Source organism: Amblyomma mixtum, chromosome 10, assembly GCF_055824585.1.
Source record: "Amblyomma mixtum isolate Tamu chromosome 10, ASM5582458v1, whole genome shotgun sequence".
NCBI classification, from domain to species: domain Eukaryota; kingdom Metazoa; phylum Arthropoda; class Arachnida; order Ixodida; family Ixodidae; genus Amblyomma; species Amblyomma mixtum.
This window is the reverse complement of record NC_143021.1, coordinates 27,633,365-27,649,744: the sequence shown is the minus strand read 5'-3', so window position 1 is coordinate 27,649,744 and position 16,380 is coordinate 27,633,365. Positions and strand designations below refer to the sequence as shown.

The following is a 16,380-nucleotide window of genomic DNA, read 5'->3' as shown; positions in this document are numbered from 1 at the left end:
TGCGTTTCGCCTCCATCGAAACGCGGCCGCCGCGGTCGGCTTCGAACCAGGGTACTACGGCTCGGTAGACGGGCTCCTTACCACTGAGCCACCGCGGCGGGTCGGAATTTAGGGTGCACATTCTCCATATCTGCCACGCGGGAGGATGAACGCTTCAGCGGGCGAAGTTAAAAGTTTCTGTTTTGGAATCGCTAACTATATGAACCGCACTGGTTTGGGCGATGGCTATTGCTATAGCTGCTTCCTCTGCTTCTTCCGGGGTACAGGGCGGGTTACATTTGACACAACAAGAATGAAGCTTGAGACGGCATTTGCATTCTGCATGTGTCAAGCGCGTATGTTTCAAAATGAGACCGTTCAAGAGACATGCCCAGTAACTCCTAGTTTTGCCTACACTGTTTTCCATTAATTTAGGAAGCGCATACTAATTTTAAAGTAGAATTCTAGTTTTTGAAACAGTGCGAGACAGTTCGGAGTACTAAAGGTTAAAGACCTGCTTAGAAAGTTGACCTTCTTCATGCCGCTGTTCACCGGTGTTTATCCTGTAGGTGAAAACTCAACCATCCCTGTGTCTTGGTACAGGAATCGACCGCTGTAAACCAGCCCCATTCCAGTGCATCCGAGGCCGGGGAAGACGTAGAGCAAGGCTAGGACGTGCTCGCTCCTCTGGCCCTCCGGGTGCAAGCTAATCCGTACGGCGGCGCTATCACGCTCAACACTGTCATTCCACCGGTCGCCAACACGATCGCGGGCATGCCTCCAAGCGCGACAGCGACGAAAGAATTGTGCGTGATCTCGGGTGCGAACCTAACCATGGACGTCGACCGGCCCAACAATCAGTGGAAAGTCAAATTACAGCTCCTGGACGTTGGAATCGGTAAGAAAAATCATTTGCTTCGTTGACTCCTCAATTGACTCCTCATTCTCGTGAATGTGTTGTCGATTTAGAAGTCTCCTCTGATTAATTTACCCCCTTTTTAAGAAGGCAACGCTAATGAAGGAATTTTCGTAGCTATCCTGGGCAGCCTTTTTGGCTCTTGTGTGAGGAGAACTGAAGCGAGAATTTAGAAGCAGGGAAGCTTTGATATATGCGAAAACCTACCTATGGCCGCAGAAACAACAGCGTCTCGACTTGTACGGCCAGTTAGCTGCCAGTTAGAAGGGCATCTTCATAGCCTCCTCTAGTTTGAGTGCGGACTAGGCAACCTAAATAATTTTTCATTCAACCTATCCGCCTTCTTTTCCACCTAAGTGAACCTCCCCCGGTAAATACGAAGATAGGTGACATGCCTGTGCCAAGGAGCAACTCGCAGATTCGGTTGTCCGTTTGCTTTTTTTTAGCTTGAATTGATTTTTGCTCTCACAGTCGCCCATCTTATTCTTACAACGTCCTATATAGTGGCAAGATTCACATTTAACTGAGGTGCGAATAAAAGCGAATAACCACTCTCACAGAAGATAATACCTTCAGATTTATGCGGCTATTAACTGATTACTTCAACCCTACAATAGTTGCTTTTCCTCGGGCTCCTCTCCCAGAGATCTGAACTGCATGAAGTCCGGCATTATGTTCCATTTTTCTGAATTTCTGCATGTTTTTCCACTGCTCTTTTCTGCAGTCTTTTTGCTTGCATCACTGCATTGCCTTTCATTTTTATATACTGATGCTTTTTTTGCCTGACTTTTTACATATACAATTTGAGTTGTACATGACTTCTAGTATCCTTTTTTCAATCTTTTCGCGCAAGTATTTATTTCTCCTTTTGTATGCATGACTGCTTGACAACCCTGTCTGCCACATCATGTGCAACGTACATGAAGGGACCTTTAATGAAAAAAAATAATAATGATGAAGTGTGTGCATATACGCGGAAAGGCAGTTCTCTGCATGACTTCTGAATATTTCGACTGACTTAAGTGCTTTCCTGTAATTTTTGAAGGCTCTATAGATGAATTATTTATATTCTGCGCATTTATCACCTGATTAATACTGTGAATGTGCTCTGTTGCAGAGTATTCTTTATGGAAGCCTGCCTGATCATTTGGTTTGTAGAGGTCACAGGTTCCCCTGAATCTATTATCGAGCCTTAGTAAATAACTTACAGGCAACTGACAGTAAGTTAATCCGTCTGTATCTTTCAAGTCCTTGACGTCTCGTTTCTTATGGATTAAGATTATGCTAGCGTTCTTCCAAGCTTGTGGCATGCTCGAGGTCATAAGGCATTGCGGTGGCTATTTTTTTAGCAGAATCCTCCCAGCGTCCTTGGGAAGATCTGCTGTTACCTGATCATCACCAGCTCCTTTTCCTCTCCGCATTGCTCCTAATGGTGTCTTTGCTTATGCATTGGTTACTGGTGGGACATCCCATTGCTGTGTAATACTGCCTATCTCATTTACATCATTATTACCGTGGCTTCTATAATGTCTGTTACCTTGCACTTATTTTTAGCTTTTATAGCTACACCAGTTATGTAATATCTGGGGGGTTAGAAGCTCTCATGTTTTGGCGTTTCTTGAGATCTTTTGACTGCTGAGAGCTTGCCAAACAATCTAATACCGCCTTCTTTTACTGTGCATCCGTAATGATAGCTTTTTGATTATCTTTCACAGCGTGAAAATTAAGATCGTCGCGCTCAGTTAAACCGGAATACCAGTTCTGAATCCATATCCTGAATTCCTTTCGAAGGTGAGTTCAAAAAAGGTGGTTGCTTGGGCGTTTATTTCGATTTGATATATAAAAATCGGCCGCACAGCACAATAATTAGAAGTTCCTGTGAATACTTGGAGCGTGTAGATCGAGTTCCCGTTGAAAAAAGATCAACTTACGACCCTTTTTAGTGCACCTTCAAGTCTGCTTAAGAGCGGAAATGCGAAAGCCTTTCCATTTTGTCTTCTTCCTACATTTTTTTTATTTTTGAAGTTTTGTTGTGATCTTATTTTTGATATTTAGATTTTTATTTTTGTTTAATTTTACTTTTTATCTTTCATATTTTTTTCTTTCCCAACCGCTTTGATCATAGCTATCATCATCAACGCTGTCACTGTCTATCACTATCACTACCATCATCACTGCCATCATCGCTACATCTCTAACAACTTCACTATCACTATCAGTAACGATCGTTATCACCACCACAACCACCACTCTCTATCTCTACCGGTACCACCATCGGCAGCTATCATCAGTATCACTATTATCACTACTACTATCTACCTCTAGCAATGACTGTCACTATAGGGAGCTATCACTTTTTTTACTAACTATTTAGTAACTATCACTACTATCCTTACATATACGTTGTTTATCAACACTTGCACAATGAACTCTTAGATTTTATTCTATTTACCATTCAGCTTATGACTGAAAATTCCTGTGGACACTTTGCAGACAACTTAATTCCATCTACCACTTCCGTCCATTCCACTCATGAGCCCAGAAAGAATGCCGTTCCCTTCCAATTGTCTTCCGAGAGCCCTTTTCGATTAATTTTAATTTTTTTAATCACTGTCGTGCTTTCCTGTCTAGTGTTTTGACAAGGTTTCCAGTTCGTGCGCTAATTTACTTAGCAAGGCGATGTCGTAAGCGACATCGCCTTGCGAAGTTGTAGGCTACTTGTTGTAGGCTACTAAGGTATTCACCAGAAACTTATAAAACAGCGTTAATGATCCCGTCAGGCTGAAAATCCGACGTCGTTGTAGTCGTCAGCGTGGTGAGCGGAAAATGCTCGCACAAGCAACCTAGGTGGGCTACCTAAATCACGTTAACATTGTTGCGTGGTCGCTACCTTCCCACCGGATTGTGAGCAAGCTGACCACCGTTGCAGGGAACAGTTAAAAGAATGGTCGCAAGAGGTTTGCTTGCTGTGACCAACTCGGGTTGCACCAGCCCTAAGCGATGGGAGCAACTACCATCGCAGGACAGTGGCGCACCACTTAACAGCCGCACCACTGAGGCAAGACTGTACGATGACCCCAGTGATCTCTGCAAGCATAGACTCACCAATGCCTCATTTCTTGGCAGTAGCCCACTAATGCTATCAAGTCATACACTGAAAGCGGAGCGTTATTGTACCTTCAAGCTTTTATGCCCATTCCTTATCCTCAATCCTTGCCATTCAAGTTCTCCCAGTGCCCCTGTCAATGCTATGTGAAAAGCCTCTAAGAGATAGCATTTCCTTGCCTCACACTCTCCGTGATGTGTTCATTATCAGCTTCAATCTGAAGCACAATGGTCCGTGTTGCAATCGTTATAGATATTTTCCAGAGCCTTTAATATGCTTGCATGACAGTTGAAGTTTCGACAGACTCAAAATGCCTTCTCATAATCTATACCTATCACGTGCATTACTTTTGCGTGCTTTTCACACTCGCATTTCACTTTAACCTTTAATAATGATGCGAATATGGTCCGTCGCCGAGTAAGTATCCTTTCTGAAAACCAGCCTGCTCCTTTGGTTAATGAAGTCTAAAGTTGACCTCATTCGGGTAGCGATTGCTTTGGTAACTAGCTTCTAAACGGATAGTAAGCTGACCGGTCTGTAATATTGCAAGTACTTCGCGGCCATCTTCTTAAGAAGATTTATGCTAGCGTTCTTCCGAGAACACCATGCAGGCTCCACCCGGGCAGTCCCCCAGCTGGTGCCTCTCTGCAACTAGCGTCGATTGGTGTCGTCACACTACCGGCAAGGACAGAGCAGATGGCAGCGCTTAGGAAAGGAGCGCAAAGATAATAGAATTATTTACCAGAGGTATTCACAAACTTCCCTCTCCTCCTACGGACCAATGAATGCGGCACTAACACACACTGCCGTCTCCTTAAGAGACAGCAAGGATATCGCCAGACAGCTATGGCTGAGTCGATTCCCCTATACTACACCATTCCCATTGGTCTTGCGCTGAAAGCATGTACAGGCAAGGTTAAAAATTGTTTTCTCCTCATTGACCACTGCATTCATTGCACACAGCGGTATGCAATGCAGCAGTACAAATGCTGCTTTGAATGCCCTGGCGGCATTCTTGCACTCTGAATGCTGACAGGTTTAAGCAGTTATGAAAGACTCTGATACCGATATTTTCAAGACCTAACTGTCTTAGCCAACATTGCAATCTTTCCTCATATATTAAGAGAGTTTGGTTATTCTGGAAAGGGTCACCCTGATATCTTGAGAGCAGACCGACTCTCACAAAAACTCTCGGGTCGCACTTGTAAATCCGGCGTGGCGCGGAAGGAATACCGCCCGCGCACGCCGTACACGATTCGACAGCGTCAGAGAAGCGAGCCCCGGTTACCGATGAACAGCGAGTTACTTCATGCGTTTTGAGTGACGCTCTCTGCACTTCACTCGCAAGCGACGGCGCCGGTTCGGAAAGAAGCCACTCGAATTCTCAAAAGGCGCTCTCTAACGCCTGACCAACGGTGCCCCGCGCTAGACAGGATGGTGAAAGCGCAGTTGTAAGGTTAATACTGTGTGTACTTGCGCGGCTGTCTTGGCGCGAAGAAACAGAACAGACATGGTACGTTCTATATTCCAATGACGTTGAGAGCTGTCAGTCATCCGGCGCCGTAGTTGAAGCTTCGGAGAAGTGCGTCAGCACGACTCGCGGGCAACACCGCTGCCGTCCAGCCACGCACCAGGCAAGGAACGCGCGCCAGTCTGCGGTTGTAGCTCTGGTTGCTGTAGGTCTGTGTTAGCGCCCGTTGAACAAATTGAGTTTTGTTTGTTGGACACTCTATTTTATTAAGGCACTTTATGCGCACGACCTCTTGTACCGTAGTTTCTCTCTAGTGTTAGTTTGCATGTGGTGCATTGTTCTGTAGATCAATTTGTATGTGCTATTACGAGCGTTTAGAAATTCCTCTGTATCTTGTCTTTGCAGTATGGTTTGTTTTGTTTGTGTACCTTCGGCTCCGGCCTATTCTCTGGCTTGCTACTCCCAAAAGCTGGGCAACAAACGACCACCTCCTTTGTCATTTGGTAGCTTGTATTTGACTGAGCATGTCACACTGTGTCGAGGACATCTCCTTGGAGACCGGACGAGCCACTCCCACACTATCTAATAGAGTCTGAAAGTGCGCTCAACAATTTTGCTTATGTGACATCGACTTTGTTCTAATTTAATGACGTTGTCTCTCTTTCATAGATGGTGTAACCAGGTGCAGGATCCTACAGTCAGTGTGATAACTGAACACAACTTAGGGTACAGTTGTGCACTTGGTCACGGCGTTCATTTCCGAGCAGGGGCTTAAAATGCGGCGATAATGAGGTAAACGTTTTTGGGTGAAAACTTCATGGATTTGATTAAACGAGTTATGGCAATAGCACCTTTCATCTTCGTCCCTCTGTAAAGATTTTTTTAAATGGAGGTCTCCCAATTCTGTGATAGAAGACTTTCGTCCTCTATATAACAGTTACGTGTCGTTTCCTTGGTCTCTGCGACAGTCGCAACCTGAAAAGAATACGATTTTGAAAAATCTGGCATTCAAATGGCAGAATAGCGCCCGTGGAGACTCTTACCTTAGAGCTTTCTTCATAAGGAAAGAGTTTAGTCTTCCGCCAAAACCGAACTGCTAAATCACTGCACAGACGATGCTGCTGCGGATTTTTGTACTTGATTTCGCCTATGAGAAGAGAACGTTTTTGGTTGTTAACTGTAACCGAAATATTCTTTCTACCTTATCGTATTGGTTAACCCCCTCCAAAAGCTTTCCTTGCAATTCATCTTGCAAAGACACATGTTGAGGCCGGAACCCAGAAACGCTCTTCTAATTACCGCACTGTGTCTGCTTTACAAATCCGTGTAAAGCAACGAGGTTACGATTCACTTTTTGCTCACCATTATCAGCAGTAAATTCATAGTTTATAACACTGGCATGTAAGTTAAGGAGAATAAGGTGAGAGGTCGGATTTTTAGTACATGCCCAAGTTTTTTCAGGTTTGTCTGATTCCGCATCTTCCAATGAGTAAGGATGTTGAGACAAAGAAAACTTGCCGGAGCAGCTGATTCACCCACTGTGCGATGCAGCGGCAGACCTCTACGAAACAGCTCAGTTCCCTCGTATGCATAATAATCACGGTTGTCCTTACAACACAATTCTGTCGCGGTCCTGCCTTGACCTGTCCTGACCTAAATTCACTACTGCAGAAAATTTGTCTTCACTGCGAGATACAGGGCTATAACATGACGCAACGCGTGTGCTTAGAAGTGCCCGTTAAGGTTTCTCCCCGAATTTAGCACTTCTGGTGATTTTGAACTAGCACTGACCGCGGCTCTCCAATATAGTCGCCAGTTTAGCTAATCAATGCGTACACGATAGAGCGTCTTAGGTTCTCCTCTCCGGACGTGATAGCTAGGTCAAAATACAATTTCGGTTTCGTTTCCCTGGTTTTCCTCTTTTAAAGTACGTCTGCTCGAGATTTTAAAAAACTTTTTTTCGCATCGGGGAAAAGGGACATTACGGAATGGGATATCACCTGAAAATATTCAAAAACCCCGAAAGTCCTCTTCAAGCGCACAACGTAATTCCTATCCTTCCCATATAATTTAAGGCGTATATAAACTCGCACACTCAGCAGTTGGAGCAGAGGACTTATTTGGGTTTGTGGTTTGTTTCTCATCCTGTCGGCTTTTAAGTGAACGGAAAATACAGTTTTGTTGCAATATTCACGAATTCAAAATTTTTCATTTCAAAATATTTTACGTGTTTTAAGAAAATAAAAGAAAAAGCTACTGTGGCGATATCCTCATTCCTTGAGTAGTAGCGTTGAAGCTCTGTGCACAAAATTTAGAAAATGCAACTTTTCCTTCACTTTTAAAAATAATTTTCGCGATGTAAGGAAAAATGAGATTTTAGGTGTTCATATGTGCTGTGAGATACTTGAGTTAGATTGCTTTATTTCGCGGCTATATATAGAAGAGGAAGGGGAAAAAAGCTACCTTGGAGCAGCTTTAGCAGCCATATTAAGTCAAGCACATAATTTATTTTTTTACAGGAAGAACTCGCGCTAAAACATCGGAAACGACCTCTTTTCATATAATAGGTATTAGCGATTATTTCACGCTTCTGTGCGTGTCAAAATCTTCAGCGAGTTTCATTTTGTAATCTGTTCAACTTTCATAGTAATGTACTCTGGACAACGTTCTCCTATCTCGTCTACTACGCCAACGAATCTCGATGCAGTGCCCCGTTGTTATGCCAAATCTTATGATGTATTTCCGAGGATATTGCAGGACTTAAACTTGTACCTTACTACCACTAGCGACTGGGATCGATATACCTAAAGTATTGACAGGGGGAAGTTGAGAATAAGTAAGACATGGTTAGCCAGTCGTTGTCGTTTTGGGTTCGACCTTAGACGCACTTTTTGGGAAGTTCTTGGAGAGAAAATGGAGATAAAATAGACTGAAATATTTCCACACTGCTGACCCTCTGCAGGCGCCACCTGATGGCCGCACCTTGTCTACCAGCGCGTGGCCGAGCGTCTTCTTTGTCTTGCACCAGCTCGGCGGTTCAGCGAGCCTCGTCCTAAAGAAACGGCTATGCTTCCCGCTTGCTGCTGCATTGGTCGGTCAAATTTGGTGGCGGTGCTAGGTGCCATCCCACGTACTCTGACCCCGACGACAGCCGTGACGCTTCTCCCCAACGCGCGGACGCCACACCCGTCCACAAAGCGAGCCGTCGCCTGCGAGACCTGCAACCCGAGTTTGAGCCACTGACAAGGCCTGTGAGAGCTATGACGTCCACCACTGGCAGCCAGACAGGTCACTGCTCCGGCAGTGCTCTGCCATTCGTCCTTCTCGCACCTCGGTCGCCACCATCCTTCCACGGCGACCGGTTCGAGGATGTAGAGATTCGGTTGGCCAGTTTTGACCGTGTGGCCGCATTCAACCAGTGGGACGACGAGCGGAAGCCGCTGAATGTATATTTTGCACTGCACGACTCGGCGAAAACTTGGTTTCAGAACCACGAGGCGTCCTTCTCCATGCGCAGCTTGTCGCCGCGAGTTGCTCGCCACATTCAGCTCGAGCGAACGGAAGGAAAATGTTGAGATTGCCCTTCGCTCCAGGTCACAGCAGTACAACGAGAGCGTGGCCATGTTTATAGAGGACTTGACACACCTCTTCAATCGGGCCGACCCTGCCATGCCCGAAGCTACAAACGTACGGCATCTTATGCGTGGGGTGAAGGAGCAGCTGTTCGCTCGCCGCATGCGCGACCCTCCGCTAACTGACGCCACCTTCCCCAAAGAAGCTACGAGCATGGAACGTTCGTTGCAGGAACGGAGTGCCCAATACGGCCGTCAGGCGAATGTAGCGGCCACTCACTACTTCGTGTCTTTGCCAGGCCCCGGGTACGAGGCGCTGCGAGTGATTGTACGGAGCATCGTTTGCGAAGAACTACGACACCTCCGCTTGGATGCTCTGTCGGCAAGCATACCTTCAACAGGGGACGTCATCCATGACGAAATCCAGCGAGCGGTGCAGCCACCACCAGCACCACTACCGGAGCAGCACGTCCTGTCTTACAGCAATGCCCTGCGCCGACCTGCCATCGTGCCGCAAGCGTTTCGCCCCGTTGCCGGACCTCGACCACCCCACCGTTACCTGCGCACCGTGGAGCAGCAGCAGGACCTGCGAACTCCTACCAGCAAAGCGCACGTATGGCGCACGCCCAACGATCGCTCGCTCTGCTACCACAGCGGAGAGCGTGGCCATATTCTGCGGCATTGCCCGTACAGGCGTATGGGATTGAGAGGATTCCTGCCGGATGCACCTCAACCGCGCTATGGTGAAAGACCGCAGAACATAGAGGAGTACCTCGCCGCTCACGTGCTGCCCCCGATGACCTCGAAGCAGTGCCAATCGCGACCGCCATCCCCGAGGCGCTTTGCTTCGCCCAATCGGCCCTCAACCTCTGGTCAGTTCAGACGCACGTCCCCTCGCCGGGAAAACTAAAGACGGCGTCCTCCGGGGGTAGGGCCGTCGCCACTGCACAGAGTGAACAGCCTCCACCCGACAATTCGACGCGACGACCCGGGCGGCGACCACCCGATCCGACGACCTCACCGACGTGCTACGAACGATTAGTTTCTGCAGAAGTTTTAGTTACCGACGACAGTTATCAAGTGACCGCACTCGTCGATACCTGCGCTGATTTTTCGGTGATGAGCGGTCAGCTCGCCATGACGCTCCGTAAGGTTCTGACGCCTTGGTGTGGACCCGTGATCCGCACCGCCAGTGGCCATGTAGTGACGCCGATAGGCGTCAGCACCTGCCGCATGCAGAACCGAGGTCTTACTTTCACTGGCTCCTTTGGCGTATTACGTGACTGTTCGAAAGATCTCATTCTGGGCATGGATTTCCTTCTAGAGTATGGTGCGGTCATCGATCTTCGGGAGCTCATGGTATCTTTTTCCGCCCAGCGAGCCGTTGACACCAACAGCCAGCCCAGCAGAGTAGTGTTGCGCCTATGTGACGACCACATAACGATCCCTCCGCGAGCCAGCAAATACGTCAAAGGCAAGTGTGATGGCAGCACCGGCACCCTTGGCATCGCTGAAGCGAACATGTCGCTGGTACTCGCTCGGCAAGTTTGTGTAGCCCGAGGCGTAGTAGAACTTGCCAACGGTCGTACCGACATCTTAGTCACCAACTTTACCCATGAACCGCAACATCTAACGAAGACAGTGATCGTCACTTATTCTGACGATTTTGGACAATTTACCAGGCAGTGCTCTTTGTCCACGACGTCAGAACTCGACGAGGCGACGGCTACAGCCACCCCGACCGATGTAAACCCGCATCACTTGGCCAGTCAGAAACGCTGCGTAGAAAATCTCATCTATTCCTTCCGCGACTGTTTTGCATCAACTTCCAAGGTGCGACAGACGCCGCTTACCAAGCACCGAATTATCGCTGCTGACGACCGAAGACCACTATGTCAGCGCCCTTATCGTGTGTCTTCAAAAGAACGTGACGCCATCCGCCGCCAAGTTACACAAATGCAGGACGACGTCATACAACCGCCCACGAGCCCCTGGGAATCGCCTGTTGTCCTCGTCACGAATAAAGATGGCACCCTTGGGTTCTGCGTGGATTACAGGCGCCTCAATAACGTCACGAAGAAGGATGTGTACCCTCTGCCACGCACTGATGATTCCCTAGACCGCCTGCGCCATGCCACCTACTGTTCGTCCCCTGACCTCCGCAGTGGGTATTGGCAAATAGAGGGGGACGAACGCGACCGAGGGAAGACCGCCTTTATTACCCCTGACGGTGTATACGAGTTTCAGGTGCTTCCTTTTGGCTTGTGCTCGGCCCCTGCCACATTCCAACGAATGATGGACACCGTGCTGTCTGGCCTGAAGTGGCAGTCGTGCCTCGTATATCTCGACGATGTCGTGATCTTCTCTGACACTTCCGATGAGCACCTGAAACGTTTTCGAGGCCATACGTTCCGCTGGTCTCTCTCTCAAACCGGGGAAATATGACTTTCCGCTTCATGAGCTCAATTTTCTTGGTCACATTGTCAGCGCTCGAGGCGTTAGTCCAGACCCCGAAAAGACGGCCGCCGCAGCTGCCTTCCCCAGCCCACAGACAAACGGAGCCTACGTCGTTCCTTGGGCCTCTGCGCCTCCTATCGCCAGTTTGTTCATAATTTCTCCAAGCTAGCTGAGCCTCTGACCCGCCTGACGAAAGACGCTGAACTCTTCTTCTGGGGCCAGGACCAAGAAAGACGCTTCACGGAACTCAAGTCCCGTCTCCAATGTACGCGTGTACTTGGCCACTTCGACAAGGAGGCCGACACGGAACTACACACTGATGCAAGTAATGTTGGTCTCGGTGCGCTTCTTGTACAGTGGCAAGATGGCCTAGAACGCGTGATTGCTTACGCCAGTCGCACTTTGTCCCGTTCCGAAGTCAACTATTCCACCACAGAAAAGGAATGTTTGGCTGTGCTGTGGGCCGTTTCGAAATTTCGTCCGTACTTGTATGGCCGCCCATTTCGGGTTGTGAGCGATCATCATTCACAGTGTTGGCTGGCGAATCTGAAAGATCCCTCGTGGCGGCTTGATCGATGGAGCCTTCGGTGGAGCAAGGTGGCCGCACCTTGTCTCCCAGTGCGTGGCCGAGCGTCTTATTTGTCTTGCATGAGCTCGGCAGTTCGGCGAGACTCATCCTAAAAAAACGGCTGTGCTTCCCACTTCCTGCTGCGTTCGTAACAACCGAAGGCCGAGTATTTGCGGATAAGAAGATTTTTCCTTGTCGGTTTTTGCGTTAATCACGTATAGCAGTGTTTAAAACGCAGCCCGTAGAAGGTGTTGCTATGGGTAGCGAACGAAGGAAATCCGTGCTTTAAACGTTTTTACACAAGTTTCCTGCCCCCAAACAACAAGGTTAGAAAAACTCTGAAGCCAACACCACAGTAGCGAACAATTCGCATGCAGAACAAGAGGTACCAAGGGCACGAAAGACAACTTTCCAATGTTCAGTAAAAGATACCATCAGTGCATCATCTATGAAAAAAGCCTACAGGATGCATGAAAAGTGAACACGGTGCATAGGTCGCCTGTGGTACGCTGAAAACTTCATCCTACTAACATACTTTTCCTCCCTGGTGCGTCTCAATTTCACCCCCGCAAGTGTGGTTTCAAACTATTGGCTAGTGGCCGAGGAGTTAGCTTCAGCCGGAGTTCACACCTCTTGGAAACTTTTCCCCGAGAACCCATTTTCCTTTGCCCCACTGCTCTAAGGAACCAGCTTAAATAGGATGTATTTCTACTTTCGCTTTGGGCCTCATTTTTACAGGAAAAATTCGAGGCAGGCCAAGGTAGAGGAAAATCGTCTCTACCCGCTCACCACTCCGGTTCGTCAGCGAGGTGCCTTTGGCTCTGCTAAGTCGAGGAAAAGCATTCTCGAGAATCACAACAGATTGAATGTTACAACTATAAGTTTTTAAATATTGCAACGCCTTGCTCTTTAATCTTGAGCTTGTGCGTTGTAAAGCAGCAAATACAAATATGAAATGAAACCAAATAAATTCAAATATTTTTCTTTGCTAAGCTCCACCAATCGAGCAGCCTCAAGAAGCTACTGCTAGCAGCAGGTTGACGACGCCGCTGGCGCAACTTGTGACAGCAACAGAGGCGCACTATGAGAAGACTGATTCCCAAAATAACAAACACAACTACACATATGCAAACAAAAAAGTAGGAATCGCAGCTTCACATCAATAAAAAGAAGAGCATTGTGCTAACTACGAGAGCTTGGTGCGCTGCCGAAATTAGCTAGGCAGCGTCGCTGGCGTCAACCGAGGATTTCCCGAGATATCAAAGCCAGAGAAAATAATGTCCTCGTTCGGAAATGTCTTTAAAAGGCACTAGGTCTACCCATGGCTACCTCGACTGAGCGGCTGCTTCGGTTAGAGGTATACATATCAAGCGGATAGAACTAGTCGAGACGGTGCGCGCCTCTCATATCGAGATACTCAGCATAGCGGAAACAGGCAGGCTAATCTTAGCAAAAGTTGTAAAAAATCTCGAAAGAGGGATCAAAAAAGTTACAATCCACGCCACGCTGAGACGAGGGCATTTCCTCTGTGACAGAGACCACTACGCCTACACGCGCTAAGTGTATCTGTATGTGGACGTTACAATTGCGGGAATTGTGACAGTAGACTGCTTTTCCCGAAGACATTTTCTTTTTTATTAATAGGGATCATTCTCGGTGCGACACCGAGATAACAGTCCAGAGGTTTACTCCAGGTATTCGCGCTTTGTAAAAGACAAAAGCTTCACTTGCCTGTGAGAGTGCTCACGATTACTCCAATCAGAACACAGGCGAATATGGAAAAGAAGCTCGCCCACATGTGAGACACCAGAAATATGAAGGGAGGCGCTTCGGATCTAGAAGGAAAAATAGAGAACAGTAGAAATTTTTTTTTCCATTCTAGGGAGAAATCTTGTAGGTATTGTTATCACGTTCGCTCTGCAGTAGTAGTTTTCAGAATATCTGCCAGAGGTCTACAAAGGGGCACTCACACCAAACAGAGAAGGGATTTCGCTGGCTTTTAAGCATTATCAGTATAACATTAGTGCAAACGGCGGGCGCCATTTTTTAAGTGCATTACAAGAAACGGATCATTGAGCCGCCAGTGAGTGCCTAGCGCGGTAGCGATGTGGGGAACATTGTCCCACTACGGGAGAAAATTCGCACGTTGTTGGGAAAACTTAGGAGAACCTTCTTTTACTGAGTCATCCATGGGAGTATAATTGGGCCGGCATAAGTTGAAAGCTCAACACGTTGAACACCACTGACCATGTAAAGGTAAAATTCATGATCTTTCTGAACAGCCACGGGCTCCAACAGGTCTCGAACTTTCTCTTTACATGGTCAGTGACCACCAACCTGTTGATTGTCATGCCTGACCACACCAATGTTCATCGACCCTCGATTATGATAGCTTAAAAATTCATTATGTTCGATTTCATTTTATTGTTATCGTCTGTCGGGCAGGCTGTTTGGTCCAGGCGCAACAATGACCTGCAGGTGGATCAGCTGGCAACTAAAAACAAATGAATATGACCGAAATAAAATCAGTGTATTAAACCAGCTCTGAACTTCCTGCGATCCTGCTGGGAGATGATAATTTCTGATTTAGACTTCGTATTTCGTAATTTTCAGCGCAGGTTACAGGCGTGACGATCTATCATTCCATCAATAAGACTGAACAGCGGCTGCATCAGCTTAGACCGGCGGCTGGTAACGAAGCATCGTAGGTCAAATATAAAGTTAAAACAATATCGTTGTGCAGGAATGACTAAAGAAAGCACTCAAGGATACCTAAGTCGACCTTTTCGAAGGGTTGGGCTCGGCATAACGTGAAAACTATTTTTTATTTTATTCTTTCCTCCCCATATTCTGTGATCGGCTACACTTCTGCCTTATCCTCGCCATCACTGATCTTAAGTCTTGCGGAGGAGCCACAAAGGGTCCAAATAAACCAAAGGGAGAAAAATGCGATCATAATTTTGGTCTAACATTTTTTCTGAAAAGTAGAGTTAAGGCTGCTGCGCCGTAACCACGAGGAAGGACATCTGAATACAGCACTGCTTGTACCAGTGTAGAAAATCTTGTGACGCCATCTTGGGAAATGGAATTTCATACATTTTAGCCGCATAGTTCAAAGACCATCCTACTAAAAAACAGTGAAGCCTGGGTATGTGAAATGAAGACTGTTTTTTTTTTTACAGCAACTCGCTCAGTAATTCTATAGCAGGATGCCGCGCTGCTGTATGAGGGTGATCCGTAAATGGGGGAACTGGCGTAAGCAGTACACTTTCGGCATGTGCTTTCCTTATCGCCATTGAGCCACCTGGCTCACTTGGTTCTTGTTGCGCCGTTAAACACTGATGTTGAGAAAAAATGCTCGTGCCGCATGGAGGCGGGGTATTTTAGTGATAAAGATTCTCAAAATAATCCCAATACACAAGATGCATTGCTGTCGTTCATCTATCGTAGGAACACTGAGAAGGTGTAGTTTCTATTCGTCTTTTCTAGTTATGCCTTGTTTTAGAAGCCGAACTTACTTTATATGCGAAATTTGCCCTTCATGGCCTTTTAGCTTTCGATGGATCGCGCCTCAAGAATCTTGATTAGGGGCTCGTGCTTCTTCTGTCTATAGGTTATTTTGAGAAACTCTTTGACCCTAATGCCTGCGCCAGATGGATGTAAGAATCTATTGGATTGCAAGAAATACGGGCCGCTGAATGCATTTTCTGACCACGGGACTCAGTTCGTATGCTGATTGTAATTTAGAAGCGGTCTCACTCTGTGCGCGCGGCAGGAATTGTGGCGTTTGCTCCAGAAATGACGATGCTTTGGTTCACAGGGCAGAACTCCAGCGTTGTTTCCATCCTTCGAGGCTTTCTTCCGTTACGAATCGTATCTGCGATGTGTGCTAGCTGGTAGGCAACCACGGCGAGCGTAGCCACACCTGCTCCCTGTGAAAGCATGCATGTCTCTGAATGCTGCCTAGCTATTTGCGAAAGAATAATTCATAAATTGCGGAAATCGTGCGCACTTAAACATTATTTGTGGTTTTGATAGTGTTAAGCTAAATTTCGCTTTTATGCTTGACACGAACGCTCAATTAGGTTTTTGACGTTTTTAGTTGGCAGGTGACCAGAAACTGAGCGGAGAACGTTTCGGATGTGCTCTCATGCTAGAGAATACCTATAAAATAAGCTTTCGCGAAAAAAATCTGCGTTCTCTGGAACACATTGGCATTTTCATGCAATTAGCAATTGTTTAAATATTGGACATATTGTAACAAATATGGTAGCAGCTGAGATTCTCTTTGCTGAAAACTTTCTCATTTTA

General features: G+C 47.0%; 1 protein-coding gene across 1 annotated transcript in view; it reads right to left on the bottom strand.

The window, feature by feature from the left end:
• The window catches only part of LOC149325449 (sodium-coupled monocarboxylate transporter 1-like), a 162,635-nt gene that overhangs the window by 39,003 nt on the left and 107,252 nt on the right, over positions 1-16,380 (bottom strand). The window contains exons 13-16 of the mRNA XM_089564290.1: positions 15,829-16,001; positions 13,801-13,904; positions 6,516-6,619; positions 6,414-6,447 (exon numbers count right to left, since the gene is read on the bottom strand). Of these exons, the coding sequence (XP_089420416.1) occupies positions 6,414-6,447; positions 6,516-6,619; positions 13,801-13,904; positions 15,829-16,001 (415 nt within the window). The remainder of the gene's footprint in view (positions 1-6,413; positions 6,448-6,515; positions 6,620-13,800; positions 13,905-15,828; positions 16,002-16,380) is intronic.